The 26,108-nt window shown below is 50.0% G+C and overlaps 1 protein-coding gene across 1 annotated transcript; it reads left to right on the top strand.

The window, feature by feature from the left end:
• Positions 1-463: 463 nt before the first annotated feature.
• On the top strand, positions 464-16,821 carry LOC104307671 (D-beta-hydroxybutyrate dehydrogenase, mitochondrial). The gene is given in 6 exon segments (XM_054175546.1): positions 464-493; positions 2,051-2,078; positions 2,081-2,133; positions 8,328-8,469; positions 13,586-13,738; positions 16,125-16,821. Coding segments are annotated over 6 exon segments (888 nt in total). The 3' UTR covers positions 16,607-16,821.
• The last annotated feature ends 9,287 nt before the right edge of the window (positions 16,822-26,108 follow it).

Below are 26,108 nucleotides of genomic sequence, written 5' to 3'. Positions count from 1 at the left end.
TAGTCACATGTTTCATTAGGTGCAATTAGGGTAATTGCAAATAATTAACAAACAATTACAGGAAATTCTCATGCTTCTCATACTGTAAGTTAAAGTTGTTCCTTGCTTTGTGCCCCATTGTAGACAGCTGAAAAGATTTTTAAGCCTCTCTTTTGTTGACTTTGTGGTCGTTTGGGTTTTTGTAACTAGTGAAAGCAAAACAGTTACTGAAAGCTAAAGCCCAGGAACACAGCCCAGCCGTTTGCTCTTACTTTCTGCCCCTGAGCTCTGTCCTTATCAGACTGGCTGGTTAATGCTGGTTGAGGACTAGGCATTTTCTCTCTTTACCTGGTCTGGCTTCAGGAAGTAATCACAATCCCTTATCACCTGAATAATTCCTGCTGGTTTGGGAAGTCGGGTGTCTTCAGGATTCAGAGGCAAAAGGGTCTAGGGAGGTGAGGCAGAGTCCAATGCTTCCTTTTCCATGGGCCAGCTTGCTGAATTACTGCGGGAGGTAACCTGGGCAAATTGTGTGATCTGCTTTCATACTTAATCCTTATCTCTCTTGGGCTTGTGTCACTGATAATTAAATTAAGACTGAGCACTGTATATTTACTTGCTTATCTGTTGTCCTTTAGCTGTAGCTGTTTCAGAGCTTTAGTAGAGCCCCTAGGAGCTTACTTTGTAGGAATAGGTGTTAGTGTGCTTATGATAAATGCAGGATAGACTTTTGATCAGTTCTCATTTCAGCTTAACGTCATGATTCCCACTTGAAAGCCACCACTTGAGCTATAGGACAGGACAAAGTGTAGCTGATTTGCATATTGCTCTCTGCCTGGGCTCTTCCTGAGTCTGCAGTAATGCTGTGATCATTATCACCCTGCTATTGTTCTTTATTGCCATTTCACTGCCGTGCACGTCAGCAAGACAAGATCAGGAGGTACTGGTGATTGCCTGATTTCTGTCTGAAAAAGTGGCTGAAGAGGTCATACATAAGTAGTATAAAACAGAAGTGTTCACATTCCAGCTGCTGTTAGCAGAGTACCAAGAGGCAATATTAGTTGCAGGTATCTCCACAGAATGGAAGTGACCTCACTTCCTTATTGCATTCTCAAAGACTTTATCACTATATCACTTTATTGCCTCACAGATAGGGTTTGAGTCTGGAGCAGTGTGCAGCACTGCAGCTGCCAGCTGGCTTGAGCATTAGGATCATAGCTGTGGCGAAAGGAGCAGGAAAGAGATGGGTTTCAGGTGAAGGAAGAGGGTGAACAGGCAGTGTTTGCCTACAGGCTTGTCTTCAGGGATCCTGTTTCCAGATCTATCAGAAGCCTCTTGTGTCATACCAGGTGGAGTATCAAATCTTCTCTATTTATTTGTGAGTGAAAAGATTATAATAATGTAGGAGAGAACCATAGGATTGGATGAGTTGTTCCTGCTAAGCCTGCAGTGTCTCAGAAGGAAACCTTGGCCTCTAGTCACCTTCCTGCGCGCTAAAATACAGTGTGGAAAGTACTGCATAGAGTGGGAGTAGGCAGGGAGCAGTCAGTAGAGAGTCACCCTGCAGTTACAAAAGCTGCTGTATGGTTCAAGCAGGTGACGTGCTATCATTTGGCTATTTTCTGTGCCACTGAGCTGGTAGATCACTCATTTCTTTTGAAATGTTTCTGTCCTGCTCTGGCCACTGATACTTGAAAGTCAGTGTGCTGGATGGTGTGTTAAGGCAGCACAAATTGTTGCAGGCCAGGAAATGAATAGATGTAGAGTGTCATGGTAGTTTGAAGCTGGTTGTGTTTCTACATGGGAATCTTACCACCTCATTTACACTAGGTGACCCAGCAGAAGCCCCACTGAAATTGCTGGGTTTACACTTATGCTCAGGTCAGTGTGCAGATGGCCACTGTGACTTGTAGCTGGAGTTGGCCCTCCTGAGCACTGGCTAGGGCTGCAGGCTGCTCCTGTGTGCTGTGTCTCTGGGTGCTGGTGGTGCCTGTAAGCATTGCAACATCTGATGAGACCATGCTGTTGTTTTTCCCCACACAGGCTGAAGGGAAGGCAGTGCTAATAACAGGCTGTGACAAAGGGTTTGGACATGCCTTGGCAAAACGGCTTCACGCAGAGGGATTTACTGTTTTTGCTGGATGTTTGCTTCTGGTAAGTAATATTGATCAAAGATCTTCTTTGATTGGAGAAAATGCTCCTCAAATGACAGCATCTTCACCTGCAGCCTCCATTCAGCCTCATCCAAGATCTCAAGGAAGTGCAGTACTTGGGGATTGTTACATGTTCCATTGCTCCATCACATGTTGCATCTTGTTGCAGCTGTAATTCTGAGCTCTTTAGGGCAGGGACTGTCAACTGCTTGTATGGTAGCCTGCACAGTAGGGTGGTGTTCAGTGTCTAAGCCTCTCAGCAATATTGCAACACATACAGTAGTCCAAGATTACAGTGGCACAGCGGCTTTCTGTCTTCCCTGACTTCTCTGTTGCTATCTCTTACTCTGTCACTTTCCTTTGAGGACACTCCTCAAACACGTTTCCAAACTGCCTCTCCTGCCTCATTCAGGTTCTGTTTCCAAAGTGTCTTCTAACTGTATTTCCACAGCTTCTGTAGAAGCCATTCAGTTTCTGGACAGCTGGATACATTTTCTGTACCCTTCTGATATTTGTCACCCTCTGTCACCTTTGTCTGGTAGATGGCATCACTTGTAAGAGTTCAGTGTAGGCAGAGAGAGTCAGAAGGGCTTTGCAGACCCACTTTCTAGCCTGTAACCACAGTGTGTAATCCTCTTTGTGAACTGAGCCAGCAGCACATCCATCTCCGCTGGGGTTTTGCCCTTACTATGTTCTTTTGCTGTTCTGACAGTCAAAACTCCTGTAATTTCCAACCTGAACTGTTTCAAATCCATACCCACTTGCTTCTCTGTTTGAAGATGGCTATTTCTGCACAAGTACTCAGAGAATGATGACCACAGATGCTTGAGGAGTGTGGAGGGTGAGAACAAAGGCAAAAAGGTGGCCCTCACTGGCTGTGAGGGCGGCGGAGGTTACGTTCTTCCACCACAACAGGAGGAAAAGTTATTATCAGTTGATGTGTTATGTAACTTGAGAGCAAAAGAGTCCTGTTGGAGAATTGCCACTCTCTGGAAATTTCCATCTGGAGCCTTTATGAATCCCTCAGTAATTGTGTCATGGACTGCTTTGGGATGCCTGTAGTGGGTAAAAAGTCAGACGCTAACGTTGCAGAGCAGCAGGTGTAGGCAACAGAAAGGAGAGGGGAGATAGGGTCGTCTGAGAGGGCTCAGAAGGCAGCGTGCTTGTGGGAGCAGAGAGGGCCAGGCTCCATTTGAAGCCATATAAAGAAACTAAATGCTCCCCAAGCAAGCCCTGCCTGCTTGCTTTATTGATTAAAAGAATAATTACAAATCCCAACTTGCTCACAGATTGTGAGCTGTCCCAGAATCCTTGAGCAGCTCTCAGCATCCCCCCTGATCTGGCTTGGGAACTTCTTACTTGGTGCCAACATTGTGGGGATTTTTGTGCTTGTAGCCTGTGTGGAAGTGGAAAATGCATCAGCCATCATAGCTGAGCTGCAGGTGGCTTGCAGGAGGCTGCCTGAGTGCTTGGCCTTGAAGGGGTAGTGAGCAGGAGAATGGGATTTTTCTTGTTCTCTGTGTTAAAACATTTTCAGGAGAGCTGGACTCAGAGGCCCAGGATTTCACTTGTGTTCCATCCCCCTCTCTTGGGCTTGTTAATGTTGTCTTATCTGTTAGGTGCATCTGAAGGACAGGGTGTGGTGGGAACACAGCTATCTGGATAGCTTTTGCAAAAACATGACAGCTGAATGCTTCCTACAGTTCTCAAGACAGCCAGCATCCTCGTGGAGCAGCCTTGTGGTTTGGGTGGCTCAGGGAGAGACTAGCTTAGGAACTGAAAGTTTGGCAAACAGGAGCTTACTGAAAACCTAATGGTAAAATGTGCATGGGATAAAAATGGTGATAAATCTAGAGCTGACTACTCCAAGAAAAGGAAGCATATAATGACTGCAGAAAAGGGTCCAAAAGAAGCAGGAGACATCAGTGAAGGCAAGGAGCTGTTGGGTCAGAGAACTTGTGAAGAGCAAGGTGTGAGCATGTGAGTGACCACTGCTGCCAAGTAAAGGAGTGAGTGCACATGAAGCATGGCTAAGGATGCAGCTGTGCCATGGGAACTGGCAGTGTGTGTGTGACTGCTGGTAACAAATGCAGGGAAACCTGCCCTGTCAGGAGAGACATGTCTGAGCTGTAGGATCAGAGCAGGTATGGGGCAGTTGGTGTGCAGCCCATGCCAGGCTATTAGTTAACACATAATTACTCCATCATCACTAACTTGCATGCTTTTATCTGGAGAATGAAAGGATCCCTGATTACTAACCACCACAGAAGGCTCTTGCATTAAATACAAGCTGCTACACTGACAGCTATGTTAGGAGCTGTTTAATCATTAGCAGTCAAAAGTAAAGTTACAGGACTAAGAATAATACTGCAAGAAGGCTGGGGTAGAACTGGAGAAGATCAAGTGCTGAAGGGATTTAATTTAGCAAGGACAGCTAAGTTCACAGATCAAGTTTCTGTTAATGTATCAGGATTAAGACACCAAAACATGCAGAAACCAATTACAAAGTAACTTGAAAAGCAGGAAGTACAGAAAAAAGTGAAACAATTACTGGTTTATTTCCCTTGACTTTACTTGGTGGGGGGGCTGGAGGGTGTATTGTTTTCAGGTGCCTACTGCCAGCAGTTTTCAAGAGGACTTGTAGCAAGGGAAAGGAAAGAACAAGGGATGTTTACATAAATGGCTGCGTTCAAATGTACTGAAGGGCATTTAAAGGGTGAGCCATTGTGACTTCTGCCCCATGGGGGGTGGTATTTGAGGAGCACCTGGTGGCCAGGGGATTTCCAGCAGGCTGTAAGAAGGCAGACACTGTGCTGCTTTTCCCAAAAGAGACAGGCTGTGGGAATTGTCAACCAGGCAGCTCACCTTCAGGGTGCCTGGTGAAAGTGCAGCAGACTGATCTGTCAGTTTTACAGATGCCTGGATCATAAGGTAATCCATGCTGTCTAAGTTTACTGGGAACAGTCTGTGACATGGCCATCTAATCTCATCCTGGCTGAGCAGCAGAGTGGTTAAAGAGGACAAATAAATGTACCTTGAATTAATTTTGACACAGGTCCTCCTGACAGTCTCATGAGCAAACTTATGCTCTAGGCCTGTGGCTGCTCTGTGGTCCCCAGGAAATTGGGGTTTCCTGGAAGTGCCACCTGGAACAGAGGGGGAAAGAACACTTGGAAAGAAGTGTGACTGGTGCCAAGCAGGGAAGATTGCAGGCCCCAAATGGTCTTAACAGGTCAGACAGAGTCTGAAATCAGTTAGGTGGAACCCAGTAATGACAAGTGCAAGGTGTTCTGTCCAGGAAAGACAGGAAGGGAGTGAGTGGCTAGGCAGCAGCAGCCTGGTGGAGAGGGAGTGGTGCAGATGGAGCAAGCCAGCTGGATCTGTGAGTGTCCAGCACTGTGTCCATGGCTTCCTGATTCGCACTGACACCTCACTGGGGGTGCCCAGATGGTTGCCAGGATCCAATCCTGAATCCCACATGCTTCCCTGGGAAAAAGCCATGGCTCAGTGCATTTCAGGAGGGCTCTCTGCTAACAAGCCCTGTGTGATCTGCCTGTCCTTCAGCACCAGCTGCACTGGGGTCCTCCAAACTGAAGAAGGAGAGAGGCCTGAGCAAAGGGAAAGGGAGGCAGCCAAAAGCTGGAGCAAGGCTTCTCTGCCTGATGTGTCAGGCTCCTCACCCAGGAGTATATCCCAGTAGGTGCAAGGTGGGGTGTGCAGCCAGAGCCATGCAGGGCTACAAGGGCAGGGTAACTGGGGGAAATGAGGTAGGTGGGAGGAAACTGCTGAGTCCCACTGAAAGCCTCTGGAGACTACTTGGGAAGCAGGCTGGTCTGGAGCAGCACCGCTTTCAACTCTGATGGAACTAGGAAGGGAAAGCTGCGAGGGTCCCTGAAAGGACAAAAGCTGGACCAAAACATGTGGCAGCAAAGGAAGGGGGAGAGGGGTTTTGCAGGAGCAGTTAGGACATTGCTGCCAGGACCCAGCTCAACTTGAGCTGTCGCGTGGCTCTTGCTTCTGCGTCCCAAGGCCGTGAAGGTCACCTCGGGGAGGCCAGTGTGACTGCTTCCATGGGATTGGCTCCAGGGATTCTCCCAGGCAGGAAGCCTACTGTTAAAAAAAAAAAGGAGGAAGTACCATGTGAGTGTCTGAAGAGGGAATGGGCTTAGAGTCCTTGATGAACACAGAGCAGAAGATGATGTTCACTCCTTGCCATGCAAAATTCAAGGCTGCTTCCTTTGAGGTTTTGTGCACGCGAGAGTGAAGCAATTTGCTGTAGAGTTGAGTAGTGGCTGAGGTGGTGTCTGCAGCTGTGAAGAGTGGTTCCAGTTGACACTGCACTTCCAAAATCAATAAGCTTTGTCAACAGTGAATGAATTGTAGCTGGGAAGATAGCTTGGCCGATTGCTAAGGGAACATTCATTTCAGCAGGGATAATACAACCCATTTATGCTGGATCTCTAAGTTGCTGGCTTGTGTTTCTCAAAAACCAGTGGAAATACTTCTTGTCCAGGTTACAGGAATCCTGAAGGGTTGAACAAGCATGAGGAAAGGTGTTCTCTGAAATGGCAGCTGGTACTTGAGTACAGATACAGGGGGTTTTTGTTTGTTTCTCTACAGATACAGTAAATCTCTCTTTTTTTCTTGTGAGCTGCATTAGCTCCACTTTATTCACTGGAAGTTGCTTTGTGTGACTCAGTGAGATGCATAACTCGGGGAGAAGTTGCTTCAAGCTTTATTTTCTGGTTTTGTGATATCTGCAGAGAAGTCAGTTGTGAAATGAGGTGCAGCCATGGGGCCAGCAGCTCCTTCCCACTTCTGTCACAATGCCAGATTGATTTTTAAGAGAGCTACCCTCTCTTGCTCAAGCCTGTGGCAGATACTTCAGCTTTTTTCCTTCGCTGCATGTCCTTGTTCCCTGCACTGAGGGCGGAGGTGAGATGCTGTATGCTGTACTCATGAAACAGCCCGAGATATGTATAGAAAACCAAAGTAGTTACAAGTGGTTTACATCAGCCTGGCTGCAGAGGCAGTTGAGCAAGTGGCTGTGGGAGGGCTGCTCGCCTTGTTTGCTCTTGTGCTGTGGGAGTTGGTATCGAGTGCTAAAGCAAGAGTGGCAGCCAGGCGTGGTGACTCACCAATTCATAACTCCGTCCTCCTTAATGAGGCAGAGCTTGTGATTCATGGAGCAGTTTAGTGAATTTAATCTGGATCATGCTGTGGAACTGCATGGCTAATCTCTGCTCCTTTTGCTTCTATTTGTTATGTATCCTCTGAGCAAGGCTGCAAGGCAGCAATCCTATCTGGAAGTGACCAGGTAGAGTTCGGAGTTTGAGCTGTGTTTGACTAAACAAAGACCCCAATCACAACGGTGACAGAGCCTCTGCTGATAGCACCAGCAGTTTAAAAAGAGAGAGGAGAGAAAGTAAAAGGACAGAAATCAGATCCATCCCTTTCCTGTTACCTACAGTGTATGTGTGGGGAGGGAAGTTCTGTCTGTTTTCCTCTGCCACAATCTCCTCATTTCATGCCTCATGTCTGTAACCTTGTCGTCGTGTGGCAGACCTCCACGGTGCATGTGTTCCTGCACACCTGTGTTGCTGTGTGGCAAGAGCAAAATGGTATTATTATATAGGTTCAGCTGTAAATGTTTGCTGCTGGATCCTGTAGCATCAGGCTAGTTGCTGTTAGACATGCCAAAGGTGTCCCTGCTGTCTTTTTTCCCAGGTGGTCTGACAATGCTGTTTCCTTGGAGGCCAGGCAGTATTTTGTTGTGGCACAAGTACAGTGCCTGAGCAGCCTTTTGCTTTTAAGCCTAGAAAATCTGACTGCTGTGCAAGTGTTTGCTGTGTTACCATGTTACATGCAGAGCATGAAGAATGAGGCAGTGGAGAGTCACCCAGGCTGGCACAGTATTTCATGGTGTGAAACCCTTCATGTGGGGAACTAACAGCAGGGGCATTGTGGCCCTTCGAAGCAGTGGACTACTGATGCAGGTAGAGGAGCTGTGCTGAAAGGAGCAGGAAGGTGACTGTGGGTTGCATGCTGGTTCATGTGCTTACATGTGCACCAGGTTTATAACTCTCTGCAGTTTCAGTAGCTTCTGTTTCATGTCCATGTGAACATGCCTGTCCCCACACTGCACTGCTGTTCCTTGCCTGTTTTAGTGGCACATCTTTCTTTCCTGCTGAACAGGATGAGAATGGAGATGGAGCCATGGAGCTGAAGAACATGAATTCAGATCGCATGAAGGTGTTACAGATGGATGTGTGCAGTGACCAGGAAGTTGCTCAGGCTGTGGATTTTGTGAAGAGGACCCTGAAGGAGCCTGAGGAAGGTATGTGGTCATCTTTGTGTTTCCAGCGCTGCTGGCTCTTTGCTGCACTCACAGAATCCTTCCTACAGAGCAGCTCACATACTGGCCAGGTCATTCCCTCTCTGCACCACCAAAAGAGGCTTAACAGGCCTGAAGGCCTGTGACAGTCTGGAGCTGGCAGTCAGGCAGTGCTGCACCCAGGTCAGTGAGGAGAATTGTCTTGCTGCTGATGTGCCAGCCATGTGGAAAGGGACTCATACTGACTAGGGGATTAGGATAGAATAGAATAAACCAGGTTGGAAGAGACCTTCAAGATCATCAAGTCCAACCTATCATCAGCACCACCTAATCAACTAAACCATGCAACCAAGCACCCTATTAAATCTCCTCCTGAACACCTCCACCAATGGTGACTCCACCTGGGCAGCCCATTCCAATGGGCAATCACTCTGTCTGTATAGAACTTCTTCCTAACCTCCAGCCTAAACCTCCCCTGGTGCAGCCTGAGACTGTGTCCTCTTGGTCTGGTGCTGGTTGCCTGGGAGAAGAGACCAGCCTCTGCCTGACAACAACCTCCCTTCAGGTAGTTGTAGAGAGCAATAAGGTCACCCCTGAGTCTTCTTTTCTCCAGGCTAAGCAACCCCAGCTCCCTCAGTCTCTCCTCACAGGGCTGTGTTCCAAGCCCCTCACCAACTTTGTTGCCCTTCTCTGGACTTGCTCCAGCAAGTCAACCTCCTTCCTAAACTGAGGGGCCCAGCACTGGACACAGGACTGGAGGTGCAGCCTAACCAGTGCAGTGGATCTAACTCTGCACCCTGTAGTAAGTCATGAGTGACAGTAAACCTACAGGAACTTGTGTCTTTCTTCCAGAGCATTTGTGAAGACATAGGATGGCCAGAGCCTCATCCCTTCCTGGTGCTGCTGCTGCAGCCTGGCTCACACAGCACCCCTGCTAGTGAAGAGGTGTCAGGCCCTGGCTGCTCACTGCTTTCCCCTCTGCTGTGTCAGTACAGCCTGGTTGTGTCATTGAGTACTGAGCCAGAGCACAAAACTGACCTGCCCCAGTCCCGGTCAGTCTGTGCTTTCAGTTTGCCATGCAACATCCCAGTGTGAGGCAGGATCCAGGGTAGGCTTGGCATAGATCACTTGAATCCACATGCCACCTAGGAGCATGTGAAAGAAGGTAAAAGAAAATAGAGGTCCCTTCTGCGTGCTTCTTTCCTTCTTGGAAGCATTTTGGCAGTGGGATGTGAGCTTACAGCTGGAGTCTGGTGTGGCACCACCTAACCTCTTCCCATATCTTGCCCAGGGAGGCGGTGGAGTCACCGTCCCTGGAGGTGTTCAAGGGGAGATTGGACGTGGCACTTGGTGCCATGGTCTAGTTGTGAGGTCTGTTGGGACAGGTTGGACTTGATGATCCTTGGGGTCTCTTCCAACCTTAGTTATACTGTGATACTGTGATATAGTGAGGTTGTGAGGCTTCTTGCCCTGCATAGGTTTCTCTGCAGCCTCAGTGCAAGCCACAAGCTGGACAGCAGCTGTATGCTCAAGATGAAGATAGACTGAAGTTTCACATATGCAGCTTCCAGGACTCAGGGCTTTTATGACTGGAGGGTGGTCACTCCTCTGGAAGCTTGGATGAGACTGCCATGGGCCTGTCTTTGTTCCTGGCAAGTATGAAGGTAGTGAATTACAGTAGCTCTGCTCTTGGTGCAGATGACGTGAGCACACCCTCTGGAGACAGGCACATGAAGTGTAACTGAGTTACGTACAAGCTCTAATCCCACACATGTTCTCTCTGCATGGTCTTTCTTCCTACACAGTCACCCAGCCCTCCTCACACGTTTCACAGCTTCTCAAGCTTTTCTTGAGCAGCCCAGCAGCAGCATTAGTGGCACAGAGCCATTTCCTACTGAATGGAAGCTTGTAAGGGAGCAGCTCTGTTGCTTCCCTAAATGCAGCAGTGTTTGCAAAACCATGTGTGCAGCAGGGACAGAGAAGTCTTGCATCCTTGATCAGCAAGTTGGACTGGTTTCTCCTGCTCTTGAGGCTTTTGTCCTGCAGTTGTTTGTTTCAGCACAGTGTGCAAAGCACCAAAGATTCCTTCATGTTTATAAAGATGTGAAGGGCAGTGTTAGGGGTACAGAGCCAGGCTCTGCTCAGTGATGTCCAAAGACAAGGGGCAGTGGATGCGGGCTGGAGCAGAGCAGGTTCCACATGAACATAAGGAAAACCTTTTTCACTGTGAGAGTGACAAAACACTGGAACAGGCTGTCCAGAGAAGTTATGGAGTCTCCTTCTCTGGAGACATTCAAAACCCTCCTGGATGTGTTCCTATGGAACCTGCTCTAGGTGACCCTGCTCTGGTCTGGATGATCTTTTGAGGTCACTTCCAACCCTGAACATTCTGTGATTCTGAGTGATTTCTTTGTAGGCACATCAGTGTGGCTGAGGTTTGGGGCTTGCCAGTAAGTAGTGCAGGAACATGGAGACTATTGAGACCGAGGAGCCTTGCACGGAGGTGCTTGTTGCGCACCAGAGTGTGGCCCCCGAGCGTGGTTGTGCCTCTTCTCCCTGTGCTGTGTACATAAGGCTCAACTCATTTCAATAGGAGTGCTCTGTTTGTTTTCAGTTTTAGGCAGTTCCCACTGTATAGTTGACACTAAAGAACTGATAGTGATAAGGCTGTGCTCAGTACACACACTGCTGTCCAGCAAACAGCCCTGTGACTAGGCCCCCGTCAGCGTTTTGTTCTGTACGTAACGTGACCTGACTGGTAAGCAAGGAAATTCCAGGAATGAACTATCTTCAGTGGTTCCATGAACATCCCTGGATCTCACCTCATAACCCTCAAATGGGAAATGCTTCTAGAGACCTGTAGAATCAGGAGTACTCTGCAGAGCTCCCTTTGGGACTGACAGTTGAAGTCTTTTGTGGTCCTTGGTGAATTCCTGCAGTCTTGCTCTGTGTAGCTTCTGGTGAAGCTAACACCATCAGATACTCTGTTTCCATGGTCCTCCACCTACTGATCAGAGCCTGCTTTGAAGCAGCAGGGAGCACACTACTCAGGCTGAGATGCCATGCTGGCTCCTGGATCAGTGTGACTTTCAGAGTTATCTTGACCACTAAAGCTGGCAGCTTCAGTAAGTGTAGCAAGGGAAGCAGAACTACCTGGCCACAGCGTTTACAAACTTGAATTAGTACACCCAGAAGGAAGGATAGGTGAGCAAGATGTTTTCTTGGCTTTCTGCTGCAGGCTGTAACTTAGCTGTTACCCCAAACAGCCCCTGGATGGGGCTGGGAAAGGGTTGTCCTGGAGGGCATTAGAGCTGCAGTTGAGTGAACTGGAACAATATTCACCACTGTCTGTAAGACAGCTGTGCAGGGCAGAAGAGGTGCTGGGATCACCCTGTCAGAGCTGGGAGGTGTAGGAATGGTGGCAGCTGTAAGGGGCAGATCCATTCTGGGACAGGTCATGAGGTTAACACACTGTTATCACTAGGTAGGATGTGACCTCTGCTATGCAAGGCTGGCCAACAGCCTGTAGGGAAAACAGATTCAGCTGGGAGGGAGGCAGGGTTTGTAGGGCTGTTATGAGTGTGGAGAGCCAGTCTAGCAAGGGCATGGCAGAGTCTTGCACCAGGAGAATAAATTCCATTGGCATTTATTGGGCACTGGTAGAATATGGGCATTTGCTTAGAGGGCTGTATTCAGCATAATGCATGGCAACTATGTGACCATGAATAAATACTGGCTGGAAGTTACTGAAAGACTTTCCAGGCATCTGTGGAGCAGAGGCAGGGCAAACAGCCTGAAAAATTTGGAGAGAGGGCTTGATAAGTTTTATCAGCAGGGTGGCATGACGTGGGTGCTTTTGATAGCAATGTCACAGCAACCTGTACATGAAGGCTCCTTAGCCCTGTAATTTATTCTGGGGTGTAAGAGGAAAGTCAGGGAGTGGCAAGTGGCCCTGGCTCCAAGTAAATCCTTAGGCAGTGAAAAGCAGCCATGGTGTGTGGCAGGACATCTAACGAGGAGCAACTCTGTTACCTTGTTCCAGCTCTTCTGTTTGTTCCTCCTGCAGTTTATGGCTGCACAGTGCTGTGCTTCAACAAATTCAGCAGGTATGCACTCAGTCCCACAAATGTTTGCCACTGGGATTCCTGCAGTAATTGCTTTAAAGAGTCAAGTCCTCAGTGACCTGCTAAGTCCTGGACATGTAAGTGGCTCAGTGCAGAAGCCTTTGGTAAGTGCAGTCGATTTAATTTTGACAGTACTGCATGCACAGCAGATGTTTGTTTTTAAGGACCAGCAGTTTGAAAGGTTGGCTGCAAGTGGGTCACCTCCTGCTGCAGTTAAGTTTGAAGAAAACCAAATACCTGAACTAAAATACAGCAGCTGTTAACCAGGCTGGGAACCTGCAGGTTAATTCCATTCACTCTCCGAAACAGTGAGTCTGAACTGTATGGGGGATTTAAAGGTCCAAGATATTTCACTCTCCTTTTCCTTCCCTCCTTTTCCTTCCCTCCTTTTCCTTCCCTCCTTTTCCTTCCCTCCTTTTCCTTCCCTCCTTTTCCTTCCCTCCTTTTCCTTCCCTCCTTTTCCTTCCCTCCTTTTCCTTCCCTCCTTTTCCTTCCCTCCTTTTCCTTCCCTCCTTTTCCTTCCCTCCTTTTCCTTCCCTCCTTTTCCTTCCCTCCTTTTCCTTCCCTCCTTTTCCTTCCCTCCTTTTCCTTCCCTCCTTTTCCTTCCCTCCTTTTCCTTCCCTCCTTTTCCTTCCCTCCTTTTCCTTCCCTCCTTTTCCTTCCCTCCTTTTCCTTCCCTCCTTTTCCTTCCCTCCTTTTCCTTCTTCCCTTATTGAGGGGAAGTCCACCCCTCTCCAAACTGCAAAAGCCATGATAATGTCACTGAGTGAATACAAACCTGGGACCAACAGAAAGAAATAAAGAGGGTCAGCATGATCCAGCCTCACAAAGCCTAAGGGCAGTGTTTGACCTTAGAGGAGACATTCAGGGATGCAATGCATGCATGGCCTCACCACCTTGCCTGGCACTCCAGACAGGCCCCACTGGCACCACTTCTGCTACACCAAGACTGTATTTCGTCTGGCAGCTGAGGGTTTGTCTATGTTTGTTGGCAGGTCTGTGGGGCCTGGTGAACAATGCTGGCATCTCAACCTTTGGAGAGGTGGAATTTGCAAGTTTGGACAACTACAAGAAGGTGGCAGAGATCAACCTGTGGGGCACCGTGAGGGTGACGAAGGCTTTCCTGCCCCTCATTCGCAGAGCTAAAGGTACACCCTCTGCAGCCTGCCAGCACTCAGAGCTTTTACAGCATAGCAGAGAGAGGCAGCTGAAAGTCATGACTCAGGCTGTGCTTTGAAGAGTGCCTGTGCAGTGCAGGGAGGGTGTTGGAGGTGTGCAGGTAAACTAGACAGCAGGGTTCAACAGGCTGTGTAAGCATTTGGTAGTGCAGGCCGCTCTTGGGGCAGTCCAGGCACATACACAGCTGGTGTTATCTTAAACAGGCCAGGATATCAGAGACTCTTGTTCAGTGCTGGCAGAACTGACAAGCACTCCACACCACCTTTAGAAAAAGTGACTGGAGTCAGACAAGGTAATTCTGGCCTCCAGGGTCCACACAGTGCTTATGTTTGGATAACTGAATGTTTTCCCTTCCTGTTACTCAGTTCAGGGATGATTGCGGAGTGGTAGTGGTGGAATATCATAGTATCAGTCAGGGTTGGAAGGGACCACAAGGATCATTTAGTTCCAACCCCCCTGCCATGGGCAGGGACACCTCACACTACAGCAGGCTGGCCAGAGCCTCATCCAGCCTGCTCTTAAACACCTCCCTGGACAACCCATTCCAGGGCTTCACCACTCTCATGGTGAACAACTTCCTCCTCACCTCCAGCCTGAATCTCCCCACCTCCAGCTTCATTCCATTCCCCCTAGTCCTATCACTTCCTGAGAAGTCCCTCCCCAGCCTTCTTGGAGCCCCCTTCAGATACTGGAAGGCCACAATTAGGTCACCTCAGAGCCTTCTCTTCTCCAGACTGAACAGCCCCAACTCCTTCAGTCTGTCCTCATAGCAGAGGTGCTCCAGCCCTCTGCTCATCCTCGTGGCCCTTCTCTGGACACCTTCCAGCACCTCCAGATCCCTCTTGTAATAGGGGCTCCAGAACTGGAGGCAGTACCCCAGGTGGGGCAATATATGGCAATAACAGCTGTTTCAGATACCTTTCAAGACAACAGTATCATTAAAAATCTCTGGTTTATATTTGTGGTAGTTTTAGGCTATGCCTTTAAAGCAATATTCAAAAGGAAAAAAGGGGGGCTGTGAGCAGAACTCTGAAGAGCTTCTTTATTTAGCATGTGTGGGAGCATGCTGGCACAGCTGTGTGTTCTGTAAGGACAGAAAAGAGTCCTGTCAAGACATCTGCTCACATACCATTTCCAGAAGGCCAAGTACCCACTGAACATACCCCACCTTGCTACAAAAGGTGGCTTACCCATCAGGCCAGCAGGTGGTTCTCACAGTCCCTCCAAGCTGTGCTGAGGTCTGGAACGAGAGAGCAGAGCCACCCACTCGTTCTGCAGCTAGAATTTCAAGCTGTAGAAGGGTGTCATGCTCCATGGCTGTGAAAATCCTCTCTGTAAAAATAGCTGGTGAGATTTCAAGGGCCTGTTTGTAAGTGTATCTGAAATGATAATTGGACCCATCTTGTCTTGGGGAAGGACAGAGCCACCCACAGAGTGGCCACTGCTGTTTGCCTCTAGACAGTGCTTGATCTAAGAGAAGCTGCACAGAGCTCTGTGCTTGGGCTGGCCTGGGCTGCTGGGGGGATTTAGGGCAGTTGATCTTTGCTGTCCTATAGACTGCACTGTGTCAAATCTCCTTCCCATTTGTCCCAGGCATGACAGTATCACAGTATAGCTAAGGTTGGAAGAGACCTCAAGGATCACCGAGTCCAACCTGGCACCACAGACCTCATGGCTAGACCATGGCACCAAGTGCCACATCCAATCCCCTCTTGAACCACCAGGGATGGGGACTCCACCACCTCCCTGGGCAGCCCATTCCAAGGATCAACGACTCGCTCAGTGAAGAAATGTAGCATGTAGCAGTCTAGGCACTCCTGACTGGCCAGCTGGGTGAGCAGGCTGTGCTGTTCTTGCTGCAGGTTCAGAGAAGCTGGTTCTGTGCTGTCCAGCTCAGTCTAGAAGCATTGTGTTAGACAGAGTGGCTCCAGATAAGCTGTTGTGCTCGGAGAAGGAACCAGAACATCAGGCTGTATTGTGTGCCTTCCAGCTGTAACACAGCTAGCTGGGAGGCTGCAGCACACAGGAGTGGGACACACTGATGGGAGAGCACACCACCAGTAGCCCCAGATCTGAGTACTTCCTTGCACAGCAGTTAGGAGGGGGGTGGCTTGTATGCTTTGTAAATCCTTGTAAGACAGAAGCAGGCATGTATGTACCACCCATGGAGGGGGTCAGAGCAGGGGCTAGCCTTGCCTGAGTCAGGAGAGAGAGGCTGCTTGGCAGGGGATCTGGATGCTTCTTCGAGATTCAGATTTCACTACTCAGCATCATCCAGCAAGCACCTCATGAGGGGGCTGTTGTTGCTGTGGCTTCTGCAGCCCACGGTGCCTCCCTGGCTCTTCTTCCTTCCAGGCCGCGTGGTGAACATCACAAGCATGCTGGGACGGATGGCGAGTCCGTCTCGCTCCTGCTACTGCGTTTCCAAGTTCGGGGTGGCCGCCTTCTCCGACTGCCTGCGGCAGGAGATGTACCGCTGGGGTGTCCGAGTCATCCTCATCGAGCCCAGCAACTTCGTGGCTGCCACCGGCATCCTGACCGCCGAGGCCATCGACCGGCAGGCGGCGGCGCTGTGGAGCGGCGCCAGCGCCGCCGTGCGGCAGGACTACGGCCGGGACTATTTCGCTCGCCACGTGGCGCAGATGAAGGCCTTCGCCGGCAGCGGCCTGAAGGACATGTCCCTGGTCTTAAATGACATCACCCACGCGCTCACCGCCCCCTGCCCCCGCAGCCGCTACAACCCCATGGAGGCCTACTGGTGGGTGAGGCTGCAAGCCGTGACTCACCTGCCCACGGCCGTTGCTGACTGGCTTTACATCCCCGGAGCCACCCTCTGAGGGGCTGGCCTTCAGGCGTCCTTCCAGTGCTTGTGCTGGCACACGGGGCAGAGCTCTGCACCCGCTGCTGGTGCTTCTCCCCCTGCAGATGCAGCTTCTCTCACTTTGTCCTGGGTGAGGGCCAGGCAGATCCTCTATTGCCCCGAGAGAGACAGAAGAATGACACTCACACAAGTGGATTGAAAAGTTGAAATGGGAAAGCAATTAGTGTTTTACAAAACAGGGCACAGTGGCAAGAATATCCCAAAGCACCCAAAGGCCCCTCAGCACTTCCCTTCTCCCCACCTGAGGGTATACCCAAACCCCCCAGGGCTCTTTCTTGCCCTGCACTGCTAGGCTAGTCTCAGGCTGGCCAAGTCTGAGACTGCCCCTCCTTCCCCCCCTTCCCTTTTCTCCTCTTGGCATAAAAGCCCTTGAGATACTCCCCCACTGTTACCCAACAGGGAGCAGAGAGGGAAGAAAGAGGGAAAGAATGACTTTGCAGATGAATTTGTAGGGGACAGGATTTATGGGTGGAAATAGGCTGTTTCCTGTGTCCACCTTACTGGGTTGGACACTGGGGACAACAGAGGTGTAACTTATGTGGCAGTACCAGAGGCACCCAGCCTAAACTGCCACACACTTTCATAGAGTAATAGAGTCACAGAATGATCTGGGTTGGAAGGAACCTCCAAAGGTCATCTAGTTCAACCCCTCCTTGCAGTAAGCAGGGACACCCTCAACTAGATCAGGTTGCCCAGAGCCCTGGTGAGCCTTCCCTTGACTATCTACAGGGATGGGGATATTGAAGGTGAGGCTTGGCAGGGCTTGTGAGCTGCTGCAAAGAGCATGGCTTTTGTGGTTTTCTTCCCAGTTCTTGCTCTTTGTGTTCCCTCCTGTCCCCATTAAAGTTGGAAGGTGTTTTCCTTTCAGCTGTGGAGGAGGCAAAGGAAGGTTAACATAATTGGTCAGATATGTGGCTAGTGTAACTAGGTCATCAGAATTCCCCCAGTGACCAGTCTGGCTCATTAACAGGCTCTTGCTTTCCCTTGCAAGGACAGGCTGCTAATAGCAGAGCAAAGCAGTTGCTGTGAGCCATCTCAAAGGGAGAAACTAAAATGGGAAACAAAAGAGTTCTTCATTTCATTGAAAATGGGTCAGTCACAACCAGCTGTTGTTTCTGTGATGCTGCTGGGCAGCTCTGCTGGGCTGTGACTGTCTGCTCTTTCCAAGAAAGCAGCAACTCTGCCTCTAAACAGCCTCATTACCTAGCTCCAGGGGGGCCCATCTCTACAAAGAGGGCTTCTTCCCTCCCAGTACTGCTGCCAGGAGATGCCAGAGCCAGCAACTGCGGACAGGCTGTGCAGGGAAAAGCCCTTCCATAATGAGTGAAGTCTGAGCCATCCCCCAGTCAGTCCCTGTGGATGCTGGGACTTGCACATTCTCTCCACCCACTGCTGATGAGCTTCATGGGACAGGGTTGAATCTGATGCAGCAAACAAACTTGGCTCCTCTGACTGCTGCCTCAGGGACTGGTGCCTGAACTACTCATCTGTGGTACAGACAGCATCCAGTTGTCACCCTGCTTCCCTCATGTCACTGCCCCATGCTAGACTCCCACTTGCTGCTGAGGGAGCTGCCCTTGCTTTCCCAAATGAGTTGTATTGTTTCATCCTCTCTGTCCTTCAACAGTGACAGGCACTCTGCTGCCAGTGTGGCCTGGCTATGAGCTCTGGAAGGGTGCTTGAAGTGACACATTTCTGGGTTTAAACATTGCACAATGAAATTTCCATGTCACATGTGATTGTTTCCTCAGAGGACCTCCTGCTAACTGGTCTGAGATAACTCTGCACAGTATCCCCAAGGCTCTTTCCTGGTGGCTGTTTCCAGGGGTTTCAATCATTTTTCCAAGTGCCAATGCTGCCTGGTTTCATTCTCCCTCTGTCCTAGTGGTGAGGACTAGCAGAGGAACCCTACCAGGCTGGAACCCTACCCTCTTGTGTAGGGACTGGCTTTGCCTTCCCCTGCTAAACTTTGTTCTCTTCTAGCCTGTGTAGTATGAAGCGGATAGTGTCATTGGCTCTTTCCTCATCCATCTCTGTTAGCCCTGACTTGGAAACTATGCCATAAACTTTTTATATGCTGCTGGCTGTAAATTCTTGGAGTCTGCATGCAGGCATGAAAGCTGTGATGCCCAAGGGGGAAAGCAGGCACCCCTTGGAGATGCTGTGAAGGTAGCTTGTATTACAAGTGACAACTACTGGCAGTGCTGGCTGTGCAGCCCTTCTCTGTTCCAGATCGGCTGCACATGGGGATTGCCTGGGATTTAAGACCCAGAATGATGGCCCTGGACTGCAGCAGTGTTGTAATCACTTGAGCCCCCTGCACTGTGAAATGTGAGTAATGTTAAGTAGCACTGATTTGCACAGAGAGAAAATAAACTGAGATTTGCACAGCACACACCCGTGGCCAGTGCTCATTTCTGCATTGCTTTTCCCACCCCCTTGGAGTCTGAGGCTGAGGTTTCACTGAGTTCAGTAATGAAGCAGGTGGTGGTTCAGCAGGTAGCAGAACAGTGGAGGCTCAATGAGAACTGCCTGGAGCAAAACAGGCAGCAGGACCCGTTTCATCAGCAGAAGGCAGCTAGAGAGGCCCCTGTGCAAACACACATCTAAGCTTGTGTTTTGTGTGGCTTCCCTCAAGCAACGGCACTGGGTGCTGTGCTGCACCTTATTCACCACCCCAGTGCCCTGCCTGCAGCCAACCCCAGTGCTACAGCTGCCTGCTGGTAAGGCTGAGCTCTTCTCACAGACAGAATGGAGACTTGCAAGCCTTGAGGCCATGCAAGGACCTCCTGGCTGAGTCAAGGTTAGGTTTTCACAGCATGTGAGCCCCAGTCCCTTCCTCTGCCCCTAGAAGTGCACAGGTGAGCTGTCAGTTCCTGATCTGGCTGCTGCCAGACATCTGGGTGGATGTCTAGGGGTGAGAGGAGCAGAGCACTAGTGCAGAAAGCAGGCTTGCGGCGGCTGCAGGGAGCGCTGCTCTTCGGCACCCGGCTCTGCAACAGCGCCCCCCAGCGCCCCCGCGAACGGGAGCCTCGCTCGGCGTCGGAGATCGGGGAAACCCCAGGATGGGTTTATCTTCTGGCTTGCAGCCCCCCTCACACCCCAGATGTGATGGTGCTGTATAAATAGCAACGGCAGCACCTGTCCTTCTGACTGGGGGGTTGAAACGTGAGTTTTCAGCTTCTTGTGCAACCACAACGCTGAGAGAGAGCTTAGAAACAAACCAAACCCGATACCAGCAGGTTTCTCAGCCAGAGCCCTGGAGATTGGAGAGAAGCTACAAACAGCACAAGAATTAAGTGAGCCAGCTCCACCTCCGGGCTCTGGCCTGGAGCCAGATGCAGTTCATTCATTCTCAGCAGTGCTGGAAGGGCCACAGGGATGCTACTGACACAGCCACATCATCCTCTCCCCTGGCACTCTTTGAGGAAGAGGGCAGAGACATGAAATAATGCTTTTGCCCTGGCACAAAGCAGCTGTGTGCACAAGTCTGCAGCACATGGTGCCTGCTCTTGAGGTGTCTTGGCAGTGAAACAGCACTTCAGAGCACTCAACAGGAGTCAGGGAGAGATGAGCTGTCCTGCAAGCACATCTCCTGCTCCAAATCTGCAGGCAGCAGGGCTGGCTGGTGGCATAAGCTCACTGGTGCAGAAGACAACTCTGGGCACAGCACTTGGCCAAGTCAGTGTTCAGGTGCATCAAGCATGCAGTAATTCACTTCCCTCAGGGTGCTTTCATTTGGTGCCCCGAGGCTGGTTTGCCTCACGGCACATTTTGCCCACAGAGCAGTAGCAGAGTGAGTCTCTGCTCACCCCTTTGCCTGTGTATGTGCAGTATGACTTTACCCTGCCCCTAACAGAGAAGCTGGGGGTTTTTTTGGTTCCACAGGTATGGCCAGAGAGGCATTTTTCTGGTAAAGCACATTATTATTATGAAGGATCCACCACTGCCATGCAGCTTTGAGCCCCAATGAATAACACCTGAAAGTCTAGCAGAAATTCCTTCCCTGTTTGCCAAGGCATCAATAAAGGTAGAAATAGGTAAAATGAAAGAAAGAACTTCTGCTCTGGTTGGAGAGAGGACATTCAGCAGAGTATAACCAGGTAAGAGCTGGTCTGATTTAATGGTATCATGGAAAGACTGGGACTGAGATACATCCCCCCTGGTCCTGGCACTGCCACTGGCTCGCTAAGGGTCCTGAACCAAGCCCTTATACCATCTCTTCCTACACCAAGCTCTTATACCATCTCAGCCATCTTTGCTACCACCCTATCCATGCTGGAAAGTGGCAAACCAAGGAGTATAGAGATGACAATGCCACGCAGTGCTGTCTGGCTTGGTTTGTTGTTACAGCTGATGCCAGAGCAGGCACTCACAGGCTGAACTACTTTCTGTGGCAAGAATAAAATCTGCTGGGTGAGAGCTGCTGCAAGTGGTTTATAAAGCCCTCTGATCTTGTATAGCTTTGAGCAGGAAGGTGCCAGGGTTGAGGGCAGACATTAACACTGTTGTGCTGCTTTTAAATAGGCACCAGGGTTAACCATCTCCACAGAGGCACCTTGCCCAGGGACCTTGAACTGCAGCTTGTGGAAAGCTCTGCACCATCTTTTACTGCATAACTCCAGCGCCTCCCTGCCAGAGCAGTTGTGCCCCCAGGAGTGCTGGCAGCACCCATCACCTTGTGGGGTCAAGTGCTGTAGAAGCTGTTCCCCTGGTGGGACATTAACCAGGGTTACTATGACAATCAGCCAGCAGGCTGCCAGCACCGTGTGTCCTGGGCTCTGCCTGCTCAGGGGTGTTGAAGCATTCAGAGCAGCTTTGCTTTCCAACTCTAATGAGGTGCAACTGTTGCTCCAGGAAGTATGACTAAGTGCACCCTGATAAGGCCCCACAGCTCCATCACCTGTTGCAGGGATGGACATGGCAATCCCTATGTCCCACTGGAGACATCCAGTGGGTGTCTGGAGTATGGCTATATGGCTTCTCTTCCTGCAGAAGGCAGTGCTTGAATGCTTGTGCAGGTACTTACCCTGGCAGCCCTCCAGAGAAGAAGATGGAGATAGAACCCCCCCAGTACAGACAAGGTGAGTTTGGTAATGGGTAAGTGCCTTCAGAAACTCTGTCTGGGGACTTGGCAACAGCCATCTTCAAAGAGGGTGAGATAGTGCAGTGGCTTGGCTCCTGTGCACGAGGTGCAGGATGGAGTCATTCAGTGAGTGCAGTGATCTGTCCACCCCAACAAGGGACTCATCACTGAGTTTTCCCAGGGCCAGCAATGGTGTGGGGATGGTGCTGGTGCTTTTACCAGGAACTGCTGCCACACCATGTGCAAATGCATGAAGCACCTCTCTTCCTCATTTATTTTCAGCCCCCATGGTAAGTCCCCCCTCCCTCACATACTCTTTTCCTGCACACCTTTATCAACAAGTGACTCCCTAGGATTCTGTATCCCCAAGAGCACATCTGGAGCTTCTTTTTGCACCACTTTTACACCCATGGGCCACACATGAGCTGTCTGGTTTCCTCAAGCTTTAGGGGCACTTGTACCAGTGCCATCTGCAGCACCACCAGGAGCAGCAATCCCCCAGCTCACTGGGGCTGGCATGACACTTGGCACAGCTGGGTCCACATCCCAGCAGCCCTCCTTGCCTGTAGGCATGGGTTGAGGAGCTGGCTTCCAGCTCTGTCTGCACATGGATGCTTAGAGAGTCAAAACCAGTCTCTGGGTGACCTGTTGCATCCCAAGGAAGTTCCTATATTCCTGTACCTCTGTCCTGCTGTGCAAGTTTTTGCTCTATTCCACAGGTAACAACGATTTTTCAAGAGTATTTCTGTCTGGGAATGCAGGAATGGCATCTAACAATTGAGGGTAAGTGGAAAACACATCAGCTGCCTCACCCCAGGCCTCTTTGCATTGAAATTCATGCTGGCTATAGCCTCCCTGGGGTGCAGCACAGATAAGAGCATTTTCAGTACCATCTCAGCTAATTGTTTGAATGAAACTGCCTATGCATGGTAGCTCTGTGCCATTTCAGACTGTAACCACGTAGGGAATTGAAATCAGAGCACTGAGCACCAAGTTGGGGTTGTGCATTTTGTGTGTCATGTAAATGCCAGCCGAGCAAACACCTCAGCCTGTGTCTCCATGGCAGGCAGGCTCAGGCCTCAGTGCAGCTCTTCATGGGAAGAGCCAAACACATGTGGCAGTGACCTTGTGCTCTGCAGCCTGTGTGGAGGGATGTGACTTGCTCTTTCAGAGAGGGGTTTCTTAAAATTCATCTCCAACCTGTGGTGTGAGTTAGGGGAGCTGAGAGGCAGGGGTTAGTAATGGTGTGCTGAGCAGTGGAGGAGCTGCAGAACGAACCAGGTTGGAAAAGACCTTCGAGATCATCAAGTCCAACCTACCACCCAATACCATAGAGTAGAGTAGAGTAGAGTAGAGTAGAATAGAATAGACCAGGTTGGAAGAGACCTTCAAGATCATCAAGTCCAACCTACCACCCAATACCATAGAGTAGAGTAGAGTAGAGTAGAGTAGAGTAGAGTAGAGTAGAGTAGAATAGAATAGACCAGGTTGGAAGAGACCTTCAAGATCATCAAGTCCAACCTACCACCCAATACCATAGAGTAGAGTAGAGTAGAGTAGAGTAGAGTAGAGTAGAGTAGAATAGAATAGACCAGGTTGGAAGAGACCTTCGAGATCATCAAGTCCAACCTACCACCCAATACCATGGAATGGAATGGAATGGAATGGAATGGAATGGAATGGAATGGAATGGAATGGAATAGAATAGAATAGAATAGAATAGAATAGAATAGAATAGAATAGAATAGAATAGACCAGGTTGGAAGAGACCTTTGAGATCAACTAAACCATGGCACCAAGTGCCTCATCCAGTCTTATTTTAAGCACTTCCAGGGACGCTGACTCCACCACCTCCCAATGGCCAATTACTCTTTCTGTGAAGAATTTCTTCCTAACATCAGCCTAAAGATCCCCTGGTGCAGCTTGAGACTGTGTCCTCTTGTTCTGTTGGTGGTTGCCTGGGAGAAGAGACCAACCCCTACCTGGCTACAACCTCCCTTCAGGTAGTTGTAGACAGCAATAAGGTCTCCCCTGAGCCTCCTCTTCTCCAGGCTAAAGTCCATCAGGGCCAAAAGCACAGCCCTCAGACCTTCCTGGTGTATACATAAAACATATAAACCCCAGGCTTGAGATGTAGGGACAGGGGATATTTGAGATGTAGGGACAGGGGATATTTGAGATGTAGGGACAGGGGATATTTGAGGGTCTGAAGCCAGCCAGCCAGCTCTGTGTGTGATTGCTGTGCTCCTGGTGGCTGATGCAAGATGCTGACTTGCAGCCAGCTCTGAGGTCGCTCTTGCAGCAGGGGAGCCTGCATCCTGGCTGAAGGACTCAGCCAGCAGGACCACATGGTCTACAGGAGGGTTCTTAACTGCACTTCTTAATGAAATAGAGTCTGTTCTCTCTTTCCATGAGTGGAGCTGTGGTTAACCACACACACATCTACGTTGTGAGGAAAGTGTAGGTTGTATATAGGTCATACAAAAATAAAATTGTGTAGCTGCACTAATGAATTCTTGAGCCAAGGTGCTGAAATATGGTTCAGCTGCAGAAAATAGGACTCTGGGCTTTAAATACACTTACTTGGGCATCTTCAGGACAGGCCTGGTGATGACGTGAGCGGCTCACTGTGCCTCCTTCAGGAGAACAACCAGTCCCTTGCAGAAGGTGCTCTCTCTCTGTTTAATGACATTTTTAAAAGCCTTTAAAACATTTTCAGTATGCTGGGGGCTTCTTAAGGAGTCCAGCAAAAAGCATCACGAATCCATGGAGGAGCGTGGGTGTTCTCCTCCCAGAAGCAGGATGCAGAGGGCAGCAGCAAGTCCTGCAGTGCCTGTCGGGACTGGGCTCGGTGGATGCCAGCGCAGTCCATGTGAGGGGAACAGCACTCTCAGCCAGGTACCCTGTGGCAGTCCCTCTGAGCGGGCAGCCATAGCCAGGGCCCTGGGAATCAGGAGCCAGCCCATGGGATCTGCCCCCACACCCACTGGAGAATTCAGTCCTGCTCTGCTCGCTTCTGCCACGCGTGTCCTCACTCCTCAGTGGGAAGGAACCGGCTGAACGCCTGCCCTGCCCGGTACCCAACATGAGCCGTGGTAACCCAGCAGCCAAATCCAACAACAGAAAGTGTTTTACCTTATTTAGCATCGTAAGGCTGACTCTGGTGCAGGAATTCCTGAAACACACAGCATTAAGTGCAGTGCTTCAGCTCTGGTTTTCACGGTGAGCACATTTCGGGGGTGCGATGCTGCTGGGCTTTATCACAGGGCCAGGTCTGCACTGTAGTTCTGTCTGCAAAGAGCTGTCCTGCTGTCTCTTGTACCTCTTTGCTCTTGCTTTTAGTTTGCTCTGTTTTGGTCTTTTGCTTTCAGAAAAGGAAGGATCTTTCTGGCTCCTCTCCCCATGGACTTGGACCTCAGCAGCAGTGCTGAATGGGCCTGGGAGTTCTCCTGCTGGTCCTGCACGACAGGGTTTGCTCCTTAAATAGGAATTCCTTCCTTCCTTCTTTCTTTCTCTCTCTCTTTCTCTCTCTCTCTTTCTCTTTCTCTCTCTCTCTCCCTCCCTCCTTCTCTCCCTCCCTCCTTCTCTCCCTCCCTCCTTCTCTCCCTCCCTCCTTCTCTCCCTCCCTCCTTCTCTCCCTCCCTCCTTCTCTCCCTCCCTCCTTCTCTCCCTCCCTCCTTCTCTCCCTCCCTCCTTCTCTCCCTCCCTCCTTCTCTCCCTCCCTCCTTCTCTCCCTCCCTCCTTCTCTCCCTCCCTCCTTCTCTCCCTCCCTCCTTCTCTCCCTCCCTCCTTCTCTCCCTCTCTCTTTCTTTCTCTCTTTCTTTTTTTCCAGGCTTCTTAAACCTCTCTCTTTGGTTTCTTGTGCTTTGAATATATAATTGGATAAGTCCCAGGGTGGAGTGCTACTCACTAATTGTATGTACATGAATCACAACATCATTTGTGCCCTTGCCTTGGACAGAATTTCCATACCCCAGAGGCCAATCCATGCTTCCAGAGTCTGTTTACTTCCTTTGGTGTCAGGAGTGTAATTTGAAGTGTCACACCATTTTGCATGAACAGATTTCAAAGCACTTTCTTGCCCCTCCTAGAAAGGGAGGAAAATTCCCACCTGCCTTCCTTTTCTCTCTCTTGCCTCCTGCAAGTTCATTTTTGTTCCTGTGCACATGTGGCAACTTGTCTGGCCAGCCCAAAGCCCCTTTAAAAGAGGGAGAAACCCACAAAAGTAAGCTTGCCAGAGAAAAAGACAGAGAAAGGATGAAAGGCAGCTCCTGAGGTGGGAAGATCTGACCATGCAAACAATGGCAGCTCCGTGGTGGCAATGTTAGGCTTCCTAGGATGTCCTAGGTACCAGGATATGCTGCCCTGACAC

The sequence above is a fragment of the Dryobates pubescens genome, chromosome 32 (assembly GCF_014839835.1).
Source record: "Dryobates pubescens isolate bDryPub1 chromosome 32, bDryPub1.pri, whole genome shotgun sequence".
Classification (NCBI taxonomy): Eukaryota; Metazoa; Chordata; class Aves; order Piciformes; family Picidae; genus Dryobates; species Dryobates pubescens.
The sequence above is the reverse complement of the archived record's forward strand: the minus strand, read 5'-3'. Positions and strand labels throughout refer to the sequence as shown.